This window comes from Amblyomma mixtum, chromosome 8 (genome assembly GCF_055824585.1).
Source record: "Amblyomma mixtum isolate Tamu chromosome 8, ASM5582458v1, whole genome shotgun sequence".
Taxonomy (NCBI): Eukaryota; Metazoa; Arthropoda; class Arachnida; order Ixodida; family Ixodidae; genus Amblyomma; species Amblyomma mixtum.
This window is the reverse complement of record NC_143019.1, coordinates 131,991,929-132,019,436: the sequence shown is the minus strand read 5'-3', so window position 1 is coordinate 132,019,436 and position 27,508 is coordinate 131,991,929. Positions and strand designations below refer to the sequence as shown.

At 46.2% G+C, this 27,508-nt stretch overlaps 2 protein-coding genes across 6 annotated transcripts in view; one reads left to right on the top strand and one right to left on the bottom strand.

Moving 5' to 3' along the window:
- The window catches only part of LOC149334468 (endothelin-converting enzyme 1-like), a 369,834-nt gene that overhangs the window by 55,099 nt on the left and 287,227 nt on the right, over positions 1 to 27,508 (top strand). The window lies entirely within an intron of this gene.
- Positions 3,068 to 7,977, bottom strand: LOC149334476 (uncharacterized). 2 transcript variants are annotated; one of them, XM_089555140.1, is made up of 3 exons: positions 7,683 to 7,977; positions 6,413 to 6,506; positions 3,068 to 5,901 (listed from the first exon to the last, which is right to left on the bottom strand). In XM_089555140.1, exons 1-3 carry the CDS (start codon positions 7,833 to 7,835, stop codon positions 3,437 to 3,439), a joined length of 2,712 nt encoding a protein of 903 aa, XP_089411266.1. In that variant the 5' UTR covers positions 7,836 to 7,977; the 3' UTR covers positions 3,068 to 3,436. The 2 variants fall into 2 exon arrangements, with proteins under 2 accessions (XP_089411266.1, XP_089411267.1); XM_089555141.1 differs by lacking the exon at positions 7,683 to 7,977 and having other exon boundaries at positions 3,068 to 4,377; positions 5,796 to 5,901; positions 6,413 to 6,442.

The window sequence follows — 27,508 nt, the reverse complement described above, 5'->3', positions numbered from 1 at the left end:
ATCCCCTCTTTCTTAGAGCCCGGCTCACGGTCGACGAATGGACTCCAAACATCAGCCCGGCACGAGTGGAGGGGGATCACTTCCAAACGCCCCCTCAAGTGCATCGCCAATTCCATTGTGCCTCTTGTGTTTGTCACTTCTCACTTGCCTCAAGACCGACCCGGTTTCTTCGAACCTGCACCGCCATTTAGAAACTGCGTAACTAGACGGTGGTCGATGGCGAAACTTCAGTTTGAACTGCTGGAGGACGTAGCTCGTGGAGTCCGATATTTATCAGCCACACTACTGCCTGCGCCTTCTCCTTGGCAGTGTATGTCGGCATAATGCAGCTCTACACTCCACAGCAGAACGAAGCAAGCACGACTGAGAAAGCAGGGAAGAATACTAAAATCCAGCACCAGAAACCAGAATGCAAACCGAACTCTTCTGTTTCTCTAAATAGAGCCGCGAAAGCAGACGGCAGAAATACGACGAGACAGTGGACAACATATCTTGTATTGGTAAATCACTGCCAAGTCATTTCATTTGTTTACGATAGTTTTCAAAATGCGTTGGCCGAAAAATATTTCACGCGCTTAAGCAGACGACATGGCCCGAACGACGCATTCAAAGCAAGCCGCCGTGCTCGTTGCAGCGCTTGCCGCGGCACTTTCCTTCAGCGATGACAGATGGCGCCACCAGTACCTTTCGGCAGAAATTCAATGACGGCGGCTCGATCTCAACACGGGTGCTTCTGGTTTCGCATCTCGCGTGACCAAACCTGGTAAGTACCACTTTTATACTTACCATGCCTTAAAACGGACAACAATAAGGAAGCTTTGTGCGTGGTTTCACCACAAAGGAGTGAACGGTTGTGGCGGGAGAATTTTTCAAACCTTTGCCGATAAAGTTGCAGAACACGGTACTGTGTGATGTCAGTGCACGTTGAAGAACCTCAGGTAGCCTAATTTCCAGAAGCTTCACTACACATCTCCACAGTCTGAGTCGCTTTGGGGCATTAAGCCCCGCATTAAGCCCCCTAAAAACCAACTAGAACTTTCAGCTTCTGAGTTCACTTCTGAAGTAAACACTGTGATGCAATTAGTCTATTCTGTAGTTATTTGACACATCAGATACATAGCTAACATCAACACCATCAATAAAAACACACTGGGCTGAAACATCATCACTTGAGTAAAGGCACAGATTTCTCCCCTGTGGAAGGCAGTAGCACTTGTGCATGTAAGTCACTGCTCTGAAATTGCTGTCAACTGTCATTAGCTCTTGACAAACTAACACTATCTTCCTTGTAGCTAGCAATACCGAGCATATGTCAGTCACAAGGCAGTAGATACCATCACTCATTCTCACACAGGAAGAACAAGTCTTCATTGCCCGGGTGTATGAGGTGGTGGTAATTGCTAAATTATTGAGCTGAAAGCGTGAATAATGGGTCATGCTTTGTACTTCTCCACACTTCGGAATGAAAAGTTCTTCTACTGTGCTGTCTAGCTGCGCAGTCCACAGTGGAGCTCCAAGAACAGAAACGTTCGACTTCACAAAATGGTGCTTGTTCATTAGCTTATTATGCTTACTCTCTAGAAAAGTGGTGAGGCTGACATACTTGCTCGCTGTCCTTAACCAGTTCTTCATGACACAGCGTTCTGCAATCCGGAGTGGGACTCCCTGTGGTGCCTTTACATGTCTAACAAGCTGGCCATTAAAACTTCCGAAGGGGAACGTAGATGTGCCCCAAAGTGGGCCCTGCATCTCAGCGCTTTCGGAAAGATGGACCAGTTGGTGCACATTAAATGTTGCGGCAGAGGCCCCATATAATGTATACACCCTGCTCACCAAAGATGACAAGAGATCATCCGCTTCCTGCAGATCAGCATCGCTAACAGAAGCTTGAAGGAGGAGGAACACACCCGGGCACAGCACACTGAAGTGGTTGAGATATGTCGATGGCCGTGTGTCTCTCCAGCAGGGCAGGGCAATAATATCAACAAAGCCACTCAGTGGCCTTCCAGTGCATTCGTTCAGAGACAAGCCGAGGGAGTCGACAAAATGCACTTGGAGGCTTCATTTCTTGAATACGGCTGTCAAGCTCCCTGATGCGCCGTCCAGTATAGTAGGCTTCTCCAGTTGCAGAGAGCCACAGGTCCAGCAGCTGTTTTGTGATGGCTTCGAGGACACAGTGCATGACATTGGGCGGCATGCACCACACAAGATTGCAACTGAATGAGAGGCGACGGCCCCCTCGTTCCATGTACTGGCTCCTTGCGCAGGTGGGCGTCACGCATATCCTCAAGCATGCCGGTGTGTGCGCCTCCTGGCACTGCGGTTCGGCCGGGAACAGAGCGAAGGACACCTGAGGAAACAGAATTGAGACTAGGTTTCTGCCACAAACTGTTGCTGCTCTTCCGGTGAATCGGCTGGCAAAAACTATGCAGCACCACAGATCCAAATTTTGCCACAAAGTGCATCAAGGCCTTGTTGAAAGCTAAGGCCTTCATTTTCAGGTATTATAGGTTTTGGTCACATGACAATGGGTAGCCATAGGGTGCCTCGATGCGCGCGCTCCTCCCGCCGCCGCCGTGCAGGGTGGAGACAACCGCGTCGTCTGCTACGACGTCCGCCATTAGGATGCCCGCTCCGTACGCAGCCAAGGGCGGCGAGCCAGCCAGTGTCACATTCACGGTTTTTGTAATTTCGCGACATCGGCTGTTATGAAGCCGTGGTGGAGGACATCGGAAATTTCGTCCACCTCAGGTTTTTATTAACATGCACCGATATCGACCTAGTACAAGGCACTGTGTTTTTCAGCTCTATCGAAACTCGGCCGCCGCGGCTGTGTCGCGCCCGTGCAGCCGAGCGCCATATACCGCCCAGCGAACACATCCGGGCCACTTTTAATGTTTCTTCGTAGTTTCAAACGTGATTTATAATTTTTGCGGAGCATTACTCGCTAATACTACAAAATAAACGACTTCTGGAACATTTTTGTGTTAAGCTTGAGTATACATATAGGCATGTTCTTTCATTTTACACTACACAATATAGTACTTTACGGCTATTTTATGCTCAGAAAAGCATTCCCATAGCTATTCTGAATTTCGTTTTCCTTTCTTTCGCGTTACTTTCGATATGCAGATGGAGATAAACAAACTTTTTAATACATGCCAGATTACTTGGTGCTTCACACATATGGTTTCTATAGCATTAAATTTTGACTCACGCAGTCACGGACTATAAGCCCTGTTTAGCATATCTTATGCAGCAATATAATGTAAACTGCTCACTACTATAAATCAGATATCGATGCCGCTAAAATAAAGCAGCCACACGGTTTCTGAACAATGAAAAAAGAAACTGCATCCGATAATTAGCGATTTCCGATGTGATAGCTTGTTTATTTGGTCGGAAACCTTAAAATGTCAAAAACAAGCGCTACAACTCACTGCAAATTAACTGCAGCGCATGTCTTGCTTCCATGCCCATTGACTCTCGCAGCTTCGAGCTGACGCAGGTGAATGCGTAGCCGTACTCTTGCATAACTTGATATCAGTATGTTTGCCAGAGAATCCTTGTGTTGCTGACAGGCCTCCATAGTGAATCGTGTGTTCTTGTTTAAATATTCTGTGACAGCCTTTAGAGGGGACTTAAGGGTGAACAGATTGTCTGTCCAGGACGTGATTCCTTTAAAGTGCTCTTCGCAGGATTGAAGAAGGCTCATAACCGCACCACTCGGATAACACAAGTTCTCACCATCTTGGACGTACTCTTTCAGTGCAGTTAAATATGCATGCTCATGGTTCGTCGAGCCAAGCATTGCAGCCTTGCACTGCTCGCAGTTCGTTTTCTTCAAAATTCCTTTCACAACAAATCCGCCAATATGATGCAAAATACTGCACTCAATTGAAGTCAGTGCTTCAATGAACAGAATTTCCCCATCGTCAATTTCCTCTTCAACATCTCCAACGTACTCTTTTTTTCCTTGTGAAATCATATCAAGCAGGTACTCAGAATCATCCGTTTCATAGCTTGAGGTTGCTGGTGTGTGCAAAAACTGACTGACGCATACAAGTTTCAAAGCACATTTCATGTCATACGCGTTTGGAACGGGTTTCCTGTGACGCACAACAGAAAAAAGATTCTCCAGGCAGTCCTGTAGCAGTCTCCCGGTGAGAAAGAATTTGTAGCCATCCATTTTAAGCACAATATCTTGCAAACGAAGGACAACTGTTGTTGCAATCATGAGACCTGCCTGTGAGGGCTTCCACTGGGATGTGCTGCCCATCTGCATGCCTTGAATTGTGTCCACTGCCAGGCGCAACATGTGCAAGGCTTCATGGTACTTTGCCATATCTTGCCAACTAAGTGCAACTGACGGATGTCGTGAGGACATCAGTTTGTACCATTTTGCGATGAGCTCCAGGAACCATGCTGTGGTTTCAGCTTCTGGTTCGAGCACTTTCTCTCTTATTAGGCAACGAATGGCGGCTGGGGATTCCTTGAAGAACTGAACTGCTATGCCGACCTTCATTTTTGTGAAGTGGCCTTTGCTGACATGAGCTTCAGAAAGTTTGGGTGCAATTTTCAGCTCTTTGCTAGAGTCGTATTCTACGACAGCGCGCACGTGCTCCAGCTTGACTTTGTTTGAGGGTAAGCTATGTTGGCAGACAGTTGCATCGCTCAGCGTAAAGTCAATAGAGTTTAAAAGCTGACCTCGGATATTTTTTATCACGTGAGCCGCGTCCGCAGTGAAAAAGAGTTCCTTTCCCTGAAGCATCGGATGAGGGATTGAGCACACAGTGTTAGAATTCCTATGGCTAGAAAAACCTAACTCGCGCCACATAGCTCTGTTGGACGCTCCCATATCAGAGGTTACCACAAGCACTCTAAGAGAAATGTCAGCGCAAAGCTGCACGATTTCCAGAACAAAACTCTTAAGCAGACCCCCGTCGACAGAGCTTCCTGTAAAATGGTATGCGATTACCTGCTTCCACCTTGTGTTCAATCCTCCGACCATAAACACTAAGCAATGACATGCAGGTTCATCTGGAACTGCTGGAAATGTTTTCCCTCCAAACACAATGTCTTCAGCACGATCGAGGTCATACCCTTGTGCAATTTCCATTTCATCGAGATAAAGCACACAATCTTTTTCAATATCTTCCATGCCCTCTGCTTTTACTCTGAGAACGTCAATCACTTCAGTTAAGATTCCTGGTAGGAACTTGAGTCCCTGAAGACGACGGACAAGAGTCCTATTAGAAGGCAGTGGGTACCCAAGTCTTCTTAGGGTTTCGTAGCCTGAAGTTCCACTCGCAAATTTGATCTGAAGGGCTTGTTTAATTGTTTTGGACGACCAGGTGGAACCTTTGTTGCTGTTCCGAGACAGGGCTCGCATTTGGTCTTGATTTAGGAACTTCAGTTTTTTTCGTAACATTTCGCTGGCCTTTTCCATTTTTTGAAGCTTCCTTTTAATTGACTTATTTGTAGCACTTGTTTTGCTGTGAACTTCGCTAAGTTTCGCGTATTTTTTCTTCATGTCCTCTAGCTGTTTATTAAGTGTAGCACATGAGCTGTTACTGCACTTCTCTGCACGGGTTGCACGAAGTGCGCAGGCAACTTGCAGGGAATCATCTGTGGCGGGTATTGAAGTTTCTGGAATGGAACTTGGGCGAGGTGAGTTGTTCATCTGACTTTGAGCCGTCTCCCTGTCGTCACTGGGCAATGGCTGCAGTTCTTGATTTGCCGTGTGTGGCATATCAGCCATGTCGTTGACGTATTGGTCCTGAATTTCTGTTGATGTGGTATCAGAAGCACTCTGTTGATGCTGCAGAGTGCCCCTTTGCTCTGCTGCCGCAGGCACCCCTTGTAACCTTTCCTTTGGCGGCTTCCTGTGCTTAGGCATCGCTGAAAAAAGAGAGGCCACACATGCTGCAAATCAGATGGTGCATTATTTTATCATTACGAACGAGCATGCTCCAAGTCTTGCTACGTTTAGACATAAAATTAAATAAAATGCAAAATTGTCAGCATCATGCTTCTGGGCGGAAGGCGCGGCTGATTTACCTCCCTGTAAAAAATGAAAACGAGCTATTCTATTGACCGGAGGTATGAAGAGTCTTACTGTAATGTGAGCCGCCTAATTCTCTGAAGAAACATTTGTGTGAATTTTATGTTCGTGTTTTTGCACTTTATGCTTTTGTGTTTTGTTCTGAAATTGTTACCCCTCTTGCTAGGACCCTTCACTGGGTCTGCAGTATGATGAAAAAAAAAAAATAATCGCTCCACGTGAGTCTACAAATGGCCGGTCATTACAGTACTAAGTTAGAACAATCAGGCTAAGAATGAAAGAAGCAATAGGATTAGGAAAGAAGCGTTGCAAACTTTCGTTAATGTAGAAATATGTGGCTTATTATACCTCTGAAGGAAAAAAGCGTTGGCACAGCATTGGGCTTCAATTTTTTCCACCCATCAGCCCTATTCTGCTCAAAGGCGCTTTCTTCAAAATGTGCCTGTAACACAGAAACATGCAATGATCAGACAAACTTATTAATGTTTAAATTGAGAGGGCTTCACACTAACATTCTAAACAGCTAAAAATAAGTAACACAAACAGGGATATGCCCAAACAGTTATAAGTGAAATTCAGGTGCTTGTTAAGATATACTAAGAAAGAGGCAAAAGACCGTCGACTTCTTTCTGAAAAAAAAAAACAAAAAAAAACGGGGAGAGTGCGAGGAAATTATTGGACACTGAAGAGATGTGTGCTTCCCATGTTAAGATACTAAAGGTTCTTGCCTTTGCTGCTAGGTGGAACATGGGCAGTGAGCTAAGAAATTCCTTTAAAAATACAACGTTGCACTCATATATGTGCGCGCAAGAAGGCAATGCTGTAAGTCAATCCTGGATTTTTCACGACTTCCCGCTTTCGATCATGCTGTCCACAAATTTTGTGGAGCTTCAATGAAACAGCTTTCTCTTTCGTCTGATCCTGTCATCACCATTAAGAAATTTCCGTTGTTAAAGGGCTCCGTAGTCATGAAATCCTCGTCACTCATCTCCAGTCAGATGTTCAGATAATTCACCGGTCATCGAATGGGGAAAGAAAAGCGAATGTCTAGACAAGCGTGATCACAAAACACATATCGATCACCAAGTTAAGCGTGCCTTTATACATGCAGTAACTACCAATTAGCCGTTAGTAAACTAGTCATAACGAGTCCTGACATGATTGTCATGGCCACACATGCGTCTTGCTTGGTCATACGCCTCATTTCTTTATCTCTCTCACACACACGCACACACACAAACGGGCGCGCGCACGCACGCACGCACGCACACCGTCTGAGTTGGACAGCGGCACAAGAATACAACGCCGAGAAAATTCCTCAAAGCGCTCTGTATGTCATAGCATAAAAGGTAACTTAGAGCTCCCCTTACGTTCCACTGCGCACAAAAAAGAAATTGCACAAGGATCCGGTAGCAAAGAGCGCACATCTTTACGCGCTCGCAGTACTACATGTACAACAAGAGATTATAAGAACTAAGCATGTCGTGTTGCCCAGAAATAAACGAGTTAAACACGCAAGCATATGCGCCAGATATCTAGGATACAAGACTGACAAACGCTACGGTATAAAGCATGCAAATGAAAGAATAACTACGAATACAGAAGAAGCATAACTTACGCTGCATACACACGAGCGGTCCGTGGGTTGCCACTTGTCGCGCTTGATTTTTACGAGCCAGAGAAGCCGTCTTTTCGGTTCTTTAGGGAACCGGTACATCTTCCACTCATTTCGTGAGTGGTTCGTGCACTGGGGCACGCAACACCCGGGCATTTTGTCCCAGAAAACGCCGCGCACGTGCCTCTCCCAAGCAGCCGCGGCGACGCGTGGGGAGCGAAATGGCCGCTGCCGCTCCGGAGGCGGCGTTCGCCCCTTCAAAGAATGGCACCACCCTCCAAGAGGGCGCGCGCATCGAGGCACCCTAGGTAGCCAGATGACCAGTACACATGCTCAAAGGACACGATAATCTAAAAAACCAAAACAAAGAAGACATCTACATTCTTCTTTGCAAGTCAAAGCTGTGCAGTTGTGCAAACACTTGTCCAGAGTGGCCAGACAGCGCAAATCACGTTCAGCGCATATATGACAACGACCACTCGCTGGCACACCTGATACAGCTTTAAAAGGCAACATAATTTAAACACAATCCATGAGAATGCGCATGCATGATGTGGCCTGGTTTCGAGCCCTAGGTCATTCGAAAAGGCTACATATATTTTTTGGTGCACCATTCCAGCGCTCCAGACAGGTGTGTGGATGACTGTACATGAAAATGAAAAAAAAAACATATAAACAAATATCAGTATTATATACACACTCAAACCTCATTAAAAAACACAGTATAGCAAATTATAGGATAAAATGAAGTAACATCTCTTTCATTGATCTACGCTTTATTTCGATGGGAGTTCTATCTGCATAACGAAGGAAAAATTCAAAATTTTGACCCTAAATCGTTTAAAATGAAGTAGGATTTTTGTATTCACATGGCTCAATATATGTAAACCAGCCGAAAAAAACTCCCAAGAAACGCGAAATTAGATCATCTAAATTGCCCACAGCAAAAATTGTGTTTGAATCGCCCGTGCATTCACACGCTGTGCTGCACTCTATTGATTTTGTCGAGAAGTTTATCCTGTCAGATATTCGGAAGTGACGCCAAATAGAGATCACATCACTATTTAAATAAGTATGTTTATGTCTATGACTAGAATCCCTAGCTGCACGCTCATTTCTGCTCTCTAGCATGCATGAAATCAAAGGTTAGGTTTCACATGTTCTCATTCGCGGTCCTGATTTAAATTAAAAAGTTGTTGCATTCTTGCAATTTTGCACTTTCCATCTTAGAGCACCTCTTGCTTTGGTTTACTGGCGCAATTTTTTTGCTGGAGTTTCTGTGTGCGCTTTTAAGAAGGATATCAGATATAAGAAATGAATTTCTGCTCAAAATCCAACTTTGTTATAATGAGGTTTGACTTGGATTACGTCCTTACTTGACGTCCTTACCCACAGACAGTTAACACCTGAAATAAAACTACTGTGCGAATGGACAGAAGAAAGCACTACAGCTAGCTGCATGTGCTTTCAGTGATGGAAGTTTTAATTTCCATTAACCTCATAATATGAACTAGGATAAAAGGTACGCTGGGGTTATAGCTACACAGAGCTTAGATGATCCTATTTCTTCGGCTGACAGTATAATCAATATATTCATTCCAGAGATACTCATTGAACAACAGTTTTACGAACTGCTGCTTCCAGGTTGGTAGCAGTGCACCACAATGAAGAAAAATTATGTGCCATATACTTACCATCTATAACGGTCCCTTCTTCAAGGCACCAGGGGCATCCAAAATAGCCATTAAATTGTTTCATGTTGAGCAAGGCCGCCCTTGCAGGTGAGTCCAGCACGTTGTGTACACCCCTGATGTTACTGTTTCCCCGGCGCACTTCCAGGTGATTGCTCCAACTTTATTGAAAGCATCAACAAATGCTTTAAAAACAGCAGGGCTGGTGGGTGCCGTTTGGCGAACCATAAGGCTCCAATCAGGACATCCTGAAATCTGAAGTTGAAGGGGATCTCATCGATGAGGAGCTGAATGGGCCACGCGCTGGACCTATTGGACTTAAAAACCGGTGACCCATCAGTGTTCAGGAAAACTGTGATGTCACACCACTTCATCTTCAACTGGCGCCTGATGCTCCTGTACATGCGACCATGTGTCATGTCACCATAGCTCCCATACGCTGCCGAAGAAAGTCTTTTCAAATTGCTGTACAGTTGTTCGGAATGAAGCACTATGCTGTTGTACAGCTCTGTTGTACAGGGCGGCAAATCTATCACTGGGCAGTATTGTCGTGATGTATGGATATTGAATCTCGATATTACAGATAATGAAAAGTAGAGCATAGTCACTGTTTGACATTGCAAGAGGTATCCATCGTGGATGCGATTTTTGTTGTAAAGCACACAGCTTTAGTAATGCAGGCCAGAGAAGGTTGCTATAAGCTGATTTAGACATGCGTGTGGCTTCCCATCATGCTCTATTTTCACCGAAAAGATGGCCACTGTGGCTTGAACGAATATACTCTAAAGCCTCAGGTGGTCCCTCTAAGGGAAAGGAAAACTGCTAGCCGAGAGGTTATCCCTGCTGATAGCATGACGTGCTAAAACACATAATTTTTGTGAAGCAAAAGGTAAATATTTATGAAGTACCTAGACCACAGAAATAAAAGTAATTGCACACACAAATGTGTGAGAACGTGAACAGTGAAACACCTAAAAAACCTTTGCAGTTCAGTACTTTCAAAAAGTGACAAGAATTTCAAAGAAACAAAAGAAACTACACTGCTCAGACATATTGCAACTTACCCTTGTCAAGATAACAAGGCGCTTTCTCTGAAAGCTTTCTGACAGGGTCCACTGCTTTGCCGTAATGTTGATCCCACCACATCCTGAACCAATAGTAAACAGTGCCAGGACTTGGATTTGCGGCACCACTGGCAAGCTTCTCGGCTGCATCATCTTCGGTTTCTGGCTTCTGCAGGTGCATCGTTGTGGCCTCTGATGGTGTGAGGCCATCGGGGAAGTAGCTGTGGAACACAGCTCGAGTGTCAGCTGTGGTGCGCACAAGACGCAATGCACCAGCACAGTCAAGTGCATGGTTGTGGTCATCCCCGACCTTCACGATGGCACGCAACGGCGTAGCCTTCTTCAGGAATGGGTCGTTCTTGGTCTGCTTAGTGACATTCTTCTTTTGATGTCCACAAAGGCTGGACAGTTGGTGGCTGTTTGGCCAGTAACCTTGTTTCGGTTCGAGTGCTGGCATTTCCACTTCTTGTGGAATGCGATCCTAGTAAAAAACAAATGCCAATGATTTTTCTTCTCACAGTAACACTCATCTTTTTGCTTAAGTCTCTTTTATATTAGGGAGACACTAGTAGCAATGCGGTGAAGCTAGCGTAACAAAGAGCTGAAAATTGGAATCTCAGTCCACAACAACGTAACTCTAAAACAAATGCAACTGATTTTCCCTCTGACAGTAACGCTCATCTTTTTGCTTTAGTCTTTTATATTAGAGTGAGACTGGCAACAATAATGCAATTATTGCGTTATTTTCTGCACGACACTACTGCCATGCGGTGAAGCCAGCCTAGCAAAAAGCAGAAAACTGGAACCTGTCACAGTCCACAATTACATAATTCTTCCATGACAGGCTTCAGAAATTGAACAGAGCACCCTGATGCGCACGAATAACTCGGCTACGTCAAGCAAAATATGTCGGCTCCAGCACAGAGTAGCTAAAAATTACGAAGTGGTATGTTTATCTCCTCATTTACGTGCTTCCATAGGTGGCCTCGACCCGCACGGGGGACAGACAAGTATATCAGGCAATGTCAACAGCTCAGTTCTTGAAATAATAAATCAAGTGCACTGGTTAATAAAATTCAAAAATTTCCATACGTTCTAGGCTTTGTGTCTTCCCAGTCAACGATCCACGATGTTCTTGTCGCAACACCGTAGCTGGTGAGCCACTCGTACGCGTTTCCGTCGGTGTTCAGAGCCACTCGAAAACAACTCACGTTCTCGACGCAATTCTCACTGTCCAACTCACATTCGAACGGCAGCGATGATGCCGCCATAATTCTCGGGTGGAACAACAAGTTAATAAAAAAGTCCAAAGCACCTCGTGGCGTACTCTTTGCAGGAATGGAAAAACGGGGAAAAGGGGGAGGCGCGAGTGGGAAAGGGGAGCCCGAGCTGCCAGCGAGCAGCACGGGGGGTGCTGGCCGCTGCTGGTAACAGCCGGCCGGCAGCAACCAGGCAGGTCTTTTCCTTCTCGTTTTCAGTGGTTTCTCTCTCGTGGCGCATTCGTGTCCAGGCGCGCAAAATACGCGGCCGCCGGCGCTAGCAGAGTCGACGTGCTTGGAGCGAGCGCTTCTTCGAGCGAGCGAAAGGCCAGGCGCCGCTTGCGATTGGTTCGTTTGGGGAGCTTTGCGGCTTGCGGTTGGTTGCTCCTTGGTACAGCAGTGGCACCATCTCTCAGGCGCTGAGGGAGTTGGGAGCTTGAGTGGCTGGCTGGGCGGCGGCGGCCCACGCGCGAGGGCCGCATACTCGGCGAACGTCAAGGCATCCGCGGTGGCTTGTGTTGCAGTGACTTGAGTGCTGCTAGGGGCGGTATCGGCATTAAGGACGGTGGCTGCAGAGACCGCAGCCTGTGAGTTATGAAGGCGCACGGGCGGCAGTTGATCCGCGGCAGTGAGAGGTCCCATTTCTGGGGACTGTGTTGTGGGGTTGCTCACGACAGGCACTGGTGCGGAGTGCGTCGCCCTCGGGAACGACTGGGTGCCGACAGGTGTGGCGGGTGCCGCGATTGATTCGGGGCTCCCGAAGAGGACTGTGCTGTCGTTTGGGCGAGCAGCCTGAACGCTGGTGGCATTTTCTTCTCTTCGCAAGAAGAGGACACTGCTTTTGGGGCCAGCCTCCACTGGTATCGGGGTGACAACTGCGGGGCGCGTGGTAAGCGTGGGTCGCTCGTTTGCAGTGGCGTTTGAGGCTCTTTGATGAGCATCAGCTGGTTGTTGGTGTTGGGTGGGCAACAGGTGGCAGCAAGCAGGCCTCTTTCTGCTACGAGATGATATTGTGGGCCTCATCGATGAGGTGCTGGACCATGCGGGGGCACCCAACGCTACCACCACGTCGATGGCGAGCCGGGGGCGGAGGTTTTGAGCGTTAGATGTTTTCACCTCCATCATCTTGTAAAGACGGTTAAAGGAGGGGGGGGGGGGGAGGAACTGGGAGAGAGAAGAGAAAAGAGCCCGATGGTGGGGCAAAGCCTGCTCGACTCAGATCGGGTAAAAATCTGATGAAGGAAGGAAAAAAGCGTGGATCTCTTCGGTGCTCGTGACGGGAACTCGAAAAAGAGGACCGCAAAGGGTTAACTATTATCCTCAACTCTTTCTAGTCCAGATTTCTGAACACCTTCTGTAAACACATGACAAACAATACACAAGGCCTAACGAAGAAGTATGTTAGCAATCTTCAAAGCCCATGGGGTGACAACTGCGGGGCGCGTGGTAAGCGTGGGTCGCTCGTTTGCAGTGGCGTTTGAGGCTCTTTGATGAGCGTCAGCTGGTTGTTGGTGTTGGGTGGGCAACAGGTGGCAGCAAGCAGGCCTCTTTCTGCTACGAGATGATATTGTGGGCCTCATCGATGAGGTGCTGGACCATGCGGGGGCTACCACCACGTCGATGGCGAGCCGGGGGCGGAGGTTTTGAGCGTTAGATGTTTTCACCTCCATCATCTTGTAAAGACGGTTAAAGGAGGGGGGGGGGGAGGAACTGGGAGAGAGAAGAGAAAAGAGCCCGATGGTGGGGCAAAGCCTGCTCGACTCAGATCGGGTAAAAATCTGATGAAGGAAGGAAAAAAGCGTGGATCTCTTCGGTGCTCGTGACGGGAACTCGAAAAAGAGGACCGCAAAGGGTTAACTATTATCCTCAACTCTTTCTAGTCCAGATTTCTGAACACCTTCTGTAAACACATGACAAACAATACACAAGGCCTAACGAAGAAGTATGTTAGCAATCTTCAAAGCCCATGGTTACAATTGGTTGCCAGCAGTGCTTACAACTTGATAGGCCTGCTTTAGTCTCTTTGAGCCTTATTTGGAAGATCACAGATGGATGTTCTGTCAATATCCGGAAGCTGTACAAACAAGCAACTGTCATCCACTTCTCCTGGAAGCAGAATATCCCATGCTGTGTCACAAAAAAGGAAGCATTCCTTTATGTGTGGAGGTGAATTAATCACGTCGGCAATAATTACAGATTAGAATGCAGGCTGCACTTTCCCGCAGAAACAATCTTTTCCAGACCTTTATAATCGCCACTGTTTGTCCTCACAAAAGTGGGGCCGGATTTTGATGCCCTTTTGTAAGCAGTGCTGTGTATAATCTGTTTTGAGAGTACAAAGCGCTCGTACTCTTGAGAAACTGATGCCTTTACTCCGCAGTGGAGGTACGCCGCATGCTGCTCAGTGCTCTTGAGAACAATCTCTTTGCCTGCACCTAAGAGACGGAGATCATCGATGCACTTTGCATTGTCCACCAGCAAGTAGCTAATGAGTTCCTTACAAAACTTCTTTTCCGTTAGAGGCAGATGAGTGCTCTCAATCAATTGTTGTAGCTGCTGGTGCATGTCCACCCGCTCCACAACTTGCTGAGGCATCCCATTCGCAGCTGGAGACAGCGAGCAGCTGCTGTGCCACGCCGTCGAAGTTGTTAATGTTTTGTTCTGGTTTATTTTTAGAGAGGAGGGTGCGGAGCAGCGGGGCTGCGTGATCTTTCGCTAGACAGGGCTTGGGTGGCACTGAAGAGGGCCGTTTATGGGGCAGTGCTTCAGGCAGTGTTGAGCTCAGCACTCGCTGTGGCCGCCGTTTGCTTCAATGCATTTTTCAGTGCGCTTTACGTATGCGTTGAAGGCGTTCTCCCGCATAGTCGTCAATTTGTGTGAACACATCCTCAATGCGCACTTTCAGCTCGTCAACAGTGCTGAGTGTCCGTGCGCTGTATAAGATTCATTTCACAAAACCCCACACGAAGAAATCACAGGGTGTCAGGTCAGGTGAGCGTGGAGGCCAGGGCATATTTGGGATCCGCGACCCGTCCATTGTTGCGGGAAATTTTGATCCAGCCACTCGCAAACCTTCGCCGAATAATGTGCTGGTGCACCGCCATGTTGAAAAATGCAGACTTCTTTCTGCATGTGGTTCGTGCTGAGTTCCGGCAGGAAGTCACTTTCCAGCATCCCCAAGTAACTCTCCGCAGTGACTGTGGCGTCAAAGAAAAACGGTCCAATGACCCCTTCCCTCCAGATGCCACACCACACTGCCTTACCTGGGGAGTGTTCAGGGCGTGTCATGACGAACCCAGGGTTCTGTCGAGACCACATGCGTGTGTTCTGTCTGTTCACAGCGCCGTCAAGGTGGAACACGGCCTCATCGGTGAAAAGCAGAAACGGCAGATGGCTAGGGTCGGCAGCAATTCGCTGTTGTTCTGCTCTGCAGAACTGCAGCCGCCGCGTCAGGTCATCGTCGGTCAGTTCGTGCAGCACACAAACTTTATACGGCCGCATTCCTTTTCTCCTCGGGGCGCGGCTCACGGTGGAGGCTGCTGTTCCAAACATCAGCGCAGCATGCCTGCATGACAGCTTTGGATCCGGCTCAAATGCGCCTTCGATGGCATCTCCAATGCCCCCGCAGGAGCTCCCGGCATCGAATCTGCATGCCCTTGCTACAGTTCCCGTACTTTTAAACTTGTTCAGCCATCTTTGCAGACACGAGCGATGGGGCGGCCGACGATGAAATGCCGCCCTGAACTCCTTCCATACGAAGCGAATGGAATTGGACTCACATAACCAAGCCATGGCCTTCTCTTGATCGCTGTATGACCACATTTTCGGCGATGTCCTGTGCTTCTTTGCAGCAGAGAGCACCAAGCAAAGATTATTCGCTCGCCAACTTAGAACAGCTGCCGCCAGTGACAGAAAGACGAAAGCAGACGACGCGAAACGAAGTTGTAAATGCTTTATTGCGATAGGCAGAAACTGAAATCGTTGAAATTGCGGCAGTTTTCTGCAAACAATGTTTTCTATGTCTAACATTAATAACATGGTCAAGAAAGTTCTTTTAAAGAAACCGCGCTGCCTCCCCTACACTCCTCGGTAGAAGGCTTGTTTCTCCGGCGGGTGCGAGATGGCGCCACGAGTACCATTGCTGTGAAGTCTCAATTTTGGTTCGCTGCAGACGATGGGAATTTCCAAATAATTCTTTCCAAATACAAAGAGCAGTTCAACCGCTGGCACAGCCAGCAACGCGTGGCTATTGAACATGCATTTGCCCTTCTCAAGCAAAGATTCCGAAGGCTTTATCTAGTGGATACGGAGACCATTTATAGGTCACGTTTAATTATCCTGGGGGCATGTCTGCTGCACAATCTGTGTTGCGACAAGCGGGACATCCTCGATGATCCCACTAACCGTTCCAGACGTGATGACATGAAAGAGGGTGAAGACACGAGTGAAGCTCAAAGCATTTGCACAAATCTTGCACAAGTTTTGCAGTCTTGCACAAAAGCAGAAGTACAAATGTTTCGTGTAATTTTTTGACACCTGTGGGATATGTTCAATCCACTCGAAAGTACTAAGTGGTCACCAGATATCAAAATAAAGTTTTATACATATGAGCTGGCGTGGGTTGTTCTTGTTTTGCCCGAAAAATGGAGTTAACAGCTTGACGCTATCCATCAACACCGCCTTAAAACTTTCAGCTGCCATTGTAAACAACCACTTGGGGACATGAAGTACTTTGCTCTGGCGTCCCGGATTCGCATAGCATCTGAAGCAGAGCGGGTGCAGCTGCCAGTACTCTGAAGATTTGCATCTGCTACGGTCTGCCTCCACCTGCTTTCCTGGACATTGTCGCCAGTGACCCGGTCGCCATAATCATTTGGGCAATATGCCTTCTCACCCAGGAGAAAGTTGTGCAGGTAAACCGCCGAATCTACAATGGCCGTGAGCAGCTTAATGTCGCCACTCACGGACCCGAGGAAGCAGCGCCAACGGGAAACCAATATTCTGAAAGCGTTCTCCACGCAACGGCACGCCCTTGACAGCCTATATTTAATGACTTATTTTGTCTCGTTTAGCTGTCTTCCGGGGTAAGGGTGCATTAAGCAGGGCCGCAAGTGCCTGCCTTGCGTGCACGGTAGTGCATTTTTTTTTCATATATGTTTGGGCAATAAATTCTGGCTGTGCATTTACGTGAAGGTGCAAGTTATACGAGTGAATAGGGTAAGTTAGCCCCCTCCTTGTTGGTTTGGCTGCGGCAATTTTCTGAATTTTAAAATCCACCAGTTGGCGGGGATTGATTTTTTTTTTTTCGGTCCTGACATAGTATATTCGAGATTCTGCTGCCCTCTTTTGACGGTTTGGTTGCGGCTATTAAAAAGTTATGCAGAACTGAAAGGCTTTTACCAAGCAAGCCCTGTCGCTCGAATTCTCGGCGCAGTGTTATGTGACAGAATCGGGTGAACAGTGCAGATCCTTTTTCTTTATAGTTCTCGCTGGAATGATGCAATTAAGTCAATTGAGTGGGACAAGTTTTTGTTTGAAACCTATTTGTATACTTGTTTCTGTGGTGAACCAACTGACACTTGTTGCTGGTTTTGTTTTTTAATGTTTTTATTGTTTAACGGCAAGGTCTTTGTATTTTGTATGACAGTCAAGTCAAGTCAGTTTTATTTACATCATTATGATGTGGGCAGGCTCAGGCAAAAAGCGAACGATTTTCGCTTGAGGGCGCCCGAGCCCCCCTACATGGCGTACAGCAAGGGCAAGAAATTAAAAAAAAAAGTACAAAATTCACACACGCTACCTAACAGAATATAATACAGGAATTTCAAAACAATCGATATAAACTCTTGGTACATGCTCATTAATACGCAATACATTGGCGTTAACATAGATGCAAAAGTCATTCGTGTCACACTTTTCACACAAAGGGAATACAGCGGCTTACAAAAAATGATTTCTTAGAGTTTGTGTACTAGATGTTTCAAGAGAAAAACGTTCAAAGATGAATTTGTTTAGTAACCTTGGAACTGCATGACGCATCATCTGTCGACCGTGTTCTGTACGGCAAAAGGGAATGGTCCAACGTTCATGTTTTCGAAACGAGTATGGCGTTGAGTTTGTTTCGAGGGATGACAGTGCTGTCAAGAAGTTGTCACAGTGAGAAATGGATTTTTTATATCTTATGGCTAAGGAAAATTCGTATAGCTTATGAACGGGTATGATTTTGAATCTCTTAAACAGTTCTTCGGTATGTGCGAGGTAGTCAACATTTGCTATATGACGTACTGCTTTCTTTTGCAGCATGTACATCTTGTGCAGGTTAGTTTGAGTAGTAGAGCCCCAGACAAGGAAACAGTAGTTAACATACGACATGAATAATGTGTTGTATATTATTAATTTAATCGATACGGGTAGATAGGAGCGAAATTTCGCGAGCATTCCGACGCACTTTGATAAATTGGTTAAAGTGAAGCTAATGTGAGGGTCCCAGCTCATGTTCTTGTTAAAGAAAATTCCTAGCGTTTTTACTGTTTCTACCACCTCTATAATAGAGTTGTCTATTTTTAGCCTAAGATCTGATGTAACGACACTCTGCCGGTAATGAAAAAGTACCGCTTTTGTTTTTTTACTATTTATTATCAAGGAATTTGCTGCGCTCCATGATTTCAACTTTTCTAACATACTGTTTGTGTTTGAAATGAGCAATGGAATGTTATTGCCCCTAAATAAGAGACTGGTATCGTCTGCATACAGAAGATATTTTGGAAGGTTACTGATATTTGTTATGTCGTTTATGTATACAATAAACAGTAGCGGTCCTAAAATACTTCCCTGTGGAACTCCAGTGGTTATAGGTTGAAGAGTTGAAACATGCTGATCTATTGTTACACATTGATGTCGATGCTGTAGGTAGGACTTTAGTAGACAAGCTGCAGTGCCACGGATTCCATATTTTTCTAGCTTCTTGAGTAGTATTTGATGGTTTAGGCGATCAAAAGCCTTCGAGAAATCCACAAAAACACCTATGCACATCTCCCTATTTTCAAGTGCCTCGAGGATTATCTCTTTTTGCATTAGTAAGGCTGTTTCAGTGGACCTGTTTGGGCGGAAACCATGCTGTGACGGATTAATGAGGTTAAGTTTATTGCAGAAGTTCATGAGTCTTTTATGAATTACTCTTTCTAGGCCCTTAGAAAAAATCGGCAGAATAGAAATCGGTCGATAGTTGGACATATCGTTTTTATCGCCACTCTTGAAAAGTACAATTACTCTGGAGATCTGCATTAATTTGGGAAAGCAACCTGTTGATAACGCCAGATTATATATATAAGTCAGTAGGGGGGCGATTACGTTCAGCACATATTTAACTGGAATAATTTGTATGCCATCAATATCGCGTGATTTGCTATTTTTCAACGAGTTGAATATATTGCATACCTCGCGTTCATCTGTCGGATCAAAATAAATGCTGCGTCTATTCCTAGGAATTGTGCTGCTCAGAGATTGAGGGTTTTGAGAACTGCTGACAACATCTTTAAAAAATTTGTTAAATTCTTCGGCAAGTTCTGTACCATGTATGCGGCGGCCCTGAAAAACGAGATCTTTGATAACTGGCGACGATTGGGTTCTGTTTAGCAACTTGTTTAGTTTTTTCCATACGTCTGCACTATCTTTACAGGATTCCTGTTGGAACTCATGCTGCAGGAAACGCCGCTTTTCATTTCTCAGGAAGGAATTCAGCTTATTTCTATATTGCTTAAATATTTTTAAATCTAGAAGTGACCTCGTTTTGACAAACTTTTTATATAATCTAACCTTCTTTTTTATTCGTCTTAAACATTCACGGCTGATCCAGGGCTTTCGGTTGTTATGATGTGGCTTTAAAATAATTTCTCTAAATTGTTCACAGTAAATTCGCTTAAAAATGCATATGAATGTTTCATACGCCTCATCTGCAGTGTCACAGTGGAATACACCATCCCAGTTTTCATTCACAAGACTCGAGTAGAAAGATTCCAAGGTTACAGGGGTGATGTTCTGGACAATTACTGGCGTCGAAGTTTGCGCATGCGTTCGTTTATCTTCACATTCAACAAAAAGGTATATGGGAAAGTGGTCGCTCATGTCGTTACATATAACTCCTGATATTACATTTTTTGCATCAATGTTGGTGATAAAAAGGTCTATCAAAGTTTCTGTGTGCATTGTAACACGTGTTGCAGTTTTAGTAAAGATAGCATGACCATTTGCTTCTACTGTCAAAAGAAAGGTCTCCTGCGCAGAGCAAGGTTTTAGCACATCAATGTTGAAATCACCCGCAAGTAATAATTCCAAATTATTTACATTCACGTAGTTGAATAGCAATTCAATATGGGAAATGAAATTATTGAATTGACCGTTTGGTGGTCGGTAGATCACGCAGTAGATATAGTTTCTCGATTTCAAGCATAGGCATTCAAAATCCTCAGTCAACAGAGACAGTTCAGGAATGATTTCACATTCTAGATTGTTTTTGCTGAGGATTTCAATCCCCCCACCTTGTTTATTAGGTCTGTTTAGGGAGAAACTATTATATCCATCACGCCGTTGTATCCGTTGTATCCATCACGCCGTTGTATCCTCTGTATCCGTTGAATACCACGTTTCTGTCAACATTATTACATCGAAGTCAAAAACAAATTCATTTAGAAGGATAGTAAGCTCATCTTCTTTATGCCTTGCTGATCTAATGTTCAGATGAAAGGAACTCAAGCCAATTTTTCTCGATGTATTGAACGTGGTGTTTATGTCGAACGGAGACTCAGCCATTTTACAGGCGAGATGCCAAATGTAAACAAGTGAAGACGCTTAAACCATTTTTTCCACGTCCTGAGCATTGCGAAGGTACAGAATCGATGACGACTCTTCCTTCCTGGCAAGAACCCTACCATTGCTTGTCCAGACAAATTTCCACCCTTTTGCTTTCTTTTGTTCAATAGCCATGCCAAGTACTCATGCCAAGTACAGTAGCTAGTTTTAGTCCACTTTCCTTCTAGTCGTTATATCTACTGCATGCCAATTACCACCTGTGATCCATTTTTAACTTGTTTTCTCTTATACGTTCAGTAGTAAACCAGTCTGAAACAGTTTACCTTAATTGTCTCGGCTAATGCTTTACCACTGGTGTCATAGTCAGATATGTGCTGTTTTTGCAGTGAAGTGCACTAGGTTTGTTTAATTCAAAGAAAACTGTCGCCATTATGAACTGTAATTAATAACAGCTAATGTACTGCAACTGCTGTTTGTAGTCGCAGCCACGTCTTTTTTTTTTGTGAATCTGAGCAAATATATTCAGAACAATTGCAGTCCTTTTAATTAATTCTGTCCTGTGGGAATTGTGATCAATATATATGAAGTTTTTGGACAAGTTGCAAGCAAAATTGCACTCAGTCGCATTTAAATGTTGCCAGCCTGCTGCAAAAGTGCTCCGAAATAGCTTACAAATTGCTCCAAAGCTGCTCCAAAACAAGACTTCTGCTACTCCAAAGCTGCTCCGAAATAAGACTTGCTGTTCCCGTGCCTGCTTTCACCCCCGACACTGTATCTTTGATGCTTTTTGGTATATTGTCACGTTGTAGTGATGGCAGTCCAACGGTCAGGAAGACACCAGCAAGACTTGCAAACGAAGCTCTTTATTTGGGCTGACTTGCGCCCGCAAAAGAACTGAATCACTCGGCGGCGGCGTAAGCAACAAATGTGCTCGTCAGTCGTCGAACTACGAATGCCCGCTGCTCGCGGCATCGTTCAATTTAAAGCCGGCAAGGAAACTTCCAGATAACAGGTCGAGATCATCTAGAGTAATCTGAAAACACGTAGATGCAGCTCTTCATGTCTGTGATCAATCGAGATTAGTCCGGTCGGTCGCTACTCATGTCACGAACAAAAATGATAACACCCCTTTCCTGCGGCCTTGTTCGAACGAACGGACACTACAATGATACGTGGCAATATAGTTTGGGGTGCTGCTGTTTTTTTTTTATTCCAGGCTTGAGAGCCTGTCACGTTCTCAGGAACTTTCTCTTCTCACTGAAGAGAAAACCAACTCTTGTTGATGTTGTAAAACCATTTGTATCTGTTGCCACATTTATATGCTTCCGGCCAAGAAGCAAAATAAAAGTGTTAATATGATGCTGTACACATTTTGCATATCCAGTCTCACACTGCTACTGCGGACTGTGGTCCCTGTCAGCCATCCACACAGGCTGTAATCATTCTGAGTGGTGAGTAACGCAAAGTTTGACAGGTAGAGTCAGTTTTACTTCTCGACTCATACGCAGTAACAAATCTTTCTAGAAGCTTCATCTTCCGCTCATGTCGAACAGCCCTCTTCCTGTTGTAACTGTGCGTCGCTGCTGCTTTTCGACGGCCTAATCATAAATGATCATACTTGATCCTGTCGACGAAAACTTAACTCACTGAATTTAGTTACAGATTAAGTACACAGGATCAGTAGCCAACAACTGTACATCTCTCGGAACGGTTGAGCAGTCAGCTTAGCTAGCTGCTCATCGTTCGGCGTCCGGAGTACAACTGATTCTCCCCACGCAGTTCAAAGCCCCTTCCAACTGCGGCACCTTTGGGGGGCATCGGCGCCCATGCTCATACAAAGAAGTTCTGCTTTGGGCAAGCCGGCAAGGCTTCTGAATTTTTCGGAGTGAGTGAGTGAAAAACTTTATTGAGCTCTAGATTCGCTTGTCTTCTGCGGTCTTCAGATGGCTTCGTCCAGCTTCTTGCACAACAGTTTATTTATTTATTTATTTATTATACCCTCAGGGCCATTACGACATTACAGAGGGGAGTGGTTACAAAAATGAAATTTAACAAACAGGAATTAATTAAACAGGCAAAGTACAAACATGACTACAACACATACATTGTTAGCTAAGGCGTTCAGGGAAAGAAAAAAAACAATAACACAGTATAAAATACATCCTAGTTAAACAATGTTAGCTATGACATTCTTGAATAAATGATGATCGGTGATGGTGGCCGTCGAAGAAGGAAGGTGATTCCACTCATTCGATGTGCGTGGTAGGAATGACTGAAAAAAAGTTTTTGTTCTGCAGAAAGGGATGCCAACCTTATGAATGTGATCTAGTCTTGATGATACGTACTGAGGGGGTGAGATTGCCCTTAGTCCAGGGCTCCGCTGGAAGCTGCTGCCAGTAGTGCTCGCCGAATCGGACCTTCTTGGTCGACCCGGCGATCGCTGGAGAGCTCTCCCTCCCATTGCTCCGCACTCGGGTTTGGTACAACGGGTACCACGTCTATCTCCTGGCATGCACACATTATGTGATACAGCGTCGGTGTTTCTTGGCACCAGGGGCATTTGTCATTGTATTGTGTGGGATACTTTTTTGCTGAGTACGTGTAGGTTCTGGTAGGAGTCTGTCTGTAGCTGCCTCCACGCGACAGAGTTCTCTCTGCTAAGGGAGTTGTGCGGTGGTGGATACCGCTTTCTGCAGCCCTTCTAGTAATCTAGTATCGCCGAATAATCTTGGCGTACAGGTTCGATCCCCTCGAGGTCGGCTACTTTGGATGCTCGGTAATAAGTGTACCCTCGAGCTATCCTGTCCGCCTCTTGGTTCCCTGTTACTCCCGCGTGTCCCCGCGTCCATACTGTCGTATGCCTGATTGGTGGAAGACAAGAGCGCGAGCCTCCAGATGCCCCCCGGCGGTGCTCCCCGTGGGAGGCACGGCCAGAAGGTCATCTGGCGGGAAGCGACAAATGGAAGACATATTGACAGATGGCAAAAAAAAAAAAACATTAATGGGCAGTAGGGTGAGTCCATAGATAGGTTAGAGCGATGTGGTTCGTACCTCGGGATGGTCTCCGAAGTTGTTCTTTTCTCCAGCAAGAGGAAACCAAGAGGCACTCGCCTGTCTTCTGAAGAGTCGCTCCGCGGTGCTCTCTTCTTCCACAGGTCTGGAGGGACTCGCTTTGGCAGGCCACTGGCTCCTCAGTGACATTCTCGGGTCTGCCGTCCACGCCACCAGTGTCGTCCGCCGTCCACCGCTGCTGTTCTCATTCGCCCATCGTTGGAGGCCCTGTCGACTGCGCCAGATAGGTTAGAGCGATGTGGTTCGTACCTCGGGATGGTCTCCGAAGTTGTTCTTTTCTCCAGCAAGAGGAAACCAAGAGGCACTCGCCTGTCTTCTGAAGAGTCGCTCCGCGATGCTCTCTTCTTCCACAGGTCTGGAGGGACTCGCTTTGGCAGGCCACTGGCTCCTCAGTGACATTCTCGGGTCTGCCGTCCACGCCACCAGTGTCGTCCGCCGTCCACCGCTGCTGTTCTCATTCGCCCATCGTTGGAGATCCTGTCGACTGCGCCAGATAGGTTAGAGCGATGTGGTTCGTACCTCGGGATGGTCTCCGAAGTTCTTTTCTCCAGCAAAGGTGCAGCCAGTTACTGCCAGAAAAGATAGACGATTTTATTTACATAGCAGGTTATAAGGAGTCCCACCTCCCAGAAGCACACTGAAACCACATTTTATACATTCTCAATTCCCCAGGTACCTATCTGGGGAAACTTGGTTGTTCGAAGATCGCCAATCGCATTCCTTGACGAAAACCGCCCACAGAATAGCGGAACATCACCCTCTCGCCGGTCCTCCCACCGTGACAAAAAGGCGGGACATTCACACTCTCGCCGGTCCTCCCACGCACAGATGGTCGATTTGTGTATTTTGTTCACCCATCGTTCCGTGGAATTAGGAGTTCTTTGGCGGCAACTAAGGTGATATATACATTCTCGCTGTCAAGTAGGAGCCGTTCCGCACCGTGATGGACTCCCGTTTGTTGTCGGTCCTCTGTCGGTTTTGAGCGAACTTGAGAATCCAAACAGATGCGTTTCCGCCGACAGCCAATTTAGGGGCCTCCGTCCCCCGGTTGCGCCGCCACGCTTCCCTTCGCAGCAGCCGCCGATAACGTCTGCCGCAAAGGTTAGCCAGCAGTGTCTCTTGGCCGTGAAGGAGGGGGCGATGGCCGTTTCTCGACCTCGAAGGAGAGGGTAAGGAGCCATCGGCGGGCGCACGCGACCAAAACACTTCCCAGAGCGGGACACCGGCAAGCAAATGCGTACACAAATACACACACACACAGCGTGCTGAAAGCGGCCGTTATTCATGTAACCCAGCCCCTCTGGCGCCAACTGTCGTCGTTGCAGAAGGCGCGTCGAGCCCAACACCCATCCTTGACCGTCGCATCGCAAGGTCACAACACTTCCTGTGAAAGTCATCCAGCTTTTCTAGCAGTGTTGCTACGGTGTCTTTTCACTTTTTTTTTTTCCGGCCCGCCTGGCTCACACTTGTAGACGGAGGCAGCGCCCCAGGTTCCGGTTCGTTTTCTTGTGTGCTGCAAAAAAAATTTTGCAATGCTCAACCCATTGTTTTCAGTACTTAATATTAGCATTACTACCGTATAAATGCGTGTAAGGGCTGCACTTTTTTTTCCAGATTCAAGGCTAGTTTTTGGGGTACGGCCCATACACGCGATGTGCGAAAAAAAATATTTTTTTAAGTAAAAACACACCAATCAGGGAATGAGCAGCATTTATTCTGCGTTCAATTGTCACTCGCGGAGTATGTAGACTCTGAGCTGGTGATGTGTTCTGGTGCACGCTCATCCCAAAAGAAGCCGCGCAGCATGTCCGCTGTCAACGCGCAGCTGTTGTGCCGTACTTCCATCACATAGCAGCTCTTCTTCCAGTTCGGGAAACTCGCATGGCTTGCCTCGGAAAGCGCTCTTTTTGCAGCTTGTGTTTCTCAATGCATCCTTTTGATTGTACGATCATCGGACGCACTCCTCGGCCACGTCGAATTTCCTGCCCGCCGCACGCTTGCCATGTTCGAGGGCTAACTCCCAGCTGTGTAGCTATTAAGGTGCTTGCCCATTATGCTAAAACTGCAACGCTCGGCGGCAGCTGCCCGTGAAAGCCACAACCACCACAACTACGGTGACTACAGCGAGCACATTAACACGCCACAAAAACAACAAAAGGCTGGAGCTGGTGATACTGATGTCGATCTGGAAAGTGGGAGGTTGCGGCGGAGGGAAAAGTTGACGATAATGATGATGACTGCGCCTCGGGCGCCATCCATGGACGGTGCTTGGAAGCTCTTGTGCACATGCATGCCTCTGCGATCAAGTGCTCTGCGGTCAGTGCACCGTTGTTCGCAGCTGGAGCTGATCGCAGAGGCCACGGCGCGTGCATTTAGAAGGCTATTCCCACCTGGGTCATGGAAAGTTCGGGTGCGGCCCTTACTTGGATTTATTTTTTTTTAACATTTCCGTCGGGAAAATGAGGTGAGCCTCATTCACGAGTGCGGCCCTTACATGCATTTATATGGTATTAATGCCCATTACAGCTCAGAAATGCAACACACATGCCAAACTATGCGACTTACATTTTTCAAAAATAGTGCCACATTTTCAATTCACCTTACACGAAATGCTCATAAGGACATGAAATTGTATTGATTTTTTCGTTCTTGGCATATCTATGTTAAAGATTAGGCCATATACGTTTGAAAATAGCGCTTTTGCGGGCTTGCCTACCACAGGACATCTGACAAGCCCGCGTTCACCACTATTGTGGTCACAAAATACAACTCACGGCTTTTCGCAGTCTTCTTGAGCAATCCTTTGCCCAGGAGCATACAGCACTGTTGGGGAGACATGGTGCTCCTTCTCCAGAACTTCTTGAAGCTTCCTAAATATTAAACATACACCACATTTGTAAAGCACCAGCACTTGACGACATGAAGCTGCCAGTTATGCTAGTTTATGTATTGTGCGCCTTCTGAAGTTGTGCAGCAGAAGCCTTGCAACTCGGAACACCTGTGAAAATATACAAAATGGAATGGAACAGCAGCTCCTTAATGTAAATCGGCTTAATGATGCTTGAGTAAACAGAGCTAGACACAGTGATGGTACCTTAACCTATCATGAGGTATGACCGAGAAAAGTGATATGTGACAAATTTAGGGTTTATGAAAGGTCAGTATCAACTAAGAAAAAATATTTGCTGCACATGCCCCATTCATAAGACCAAATGAAGAAAGCAGGAACGTCCCCAGTTGTTTTCAACATTAGAATTCCCAATTTCTTCAGAGCTAGGCTACAACACGGCAAAACGTGCATGTTTAAAAGTGCTTGTGGTAGCAGAGTGCAGCCTCAAAACGAATAAAACCAAACTGAAAAACAAGGTACCAGGAAAACGTTGACAGTAGCTCTCAATCAGGCTAGCGCTTATTATTTTTCTTGCTTTTTTGAAGGACGTGAATGAGATAAAAAAACAAAACAAACTTACTCTTCGAACTCGCACTTTGCGGACTCACGCCCAGACTCCTCATTATTTCCCTTCACTCGCTCAAGTGACTCCCACTTGTTCTATTTTTGCAGAACAGTCAGCTGGCAGCCAATTTCCTTGTTGAGGTTTTCTTTCAATCGCTTCCACAGCTCTTTTCTGAACCTGCGAAAGAAAACACTCTGTAATACATGCATATACAAATCGAATGCAATTTTACCGTACCTAAACCCACCTCGTTGGTTCAGCTCTTTGCAGGTTCATATCAAGAAAAGTGTTCTCCAGCGGCTCCACAAAGGTTTTTCGTCGCCTTGCGCTGACTCTGTAGTAGGGCTAGATGCACTAGACTGGCTAGAGAGCTGCAAACTTGCCGCAGCATTTAGTTGTATGCTTATCGCAGGGTGTCGCCTTCCTCTTTGTCTGCTAATCTCACACAGACAGTTGTTGCACTGTCTGAAAAAAAAAAAT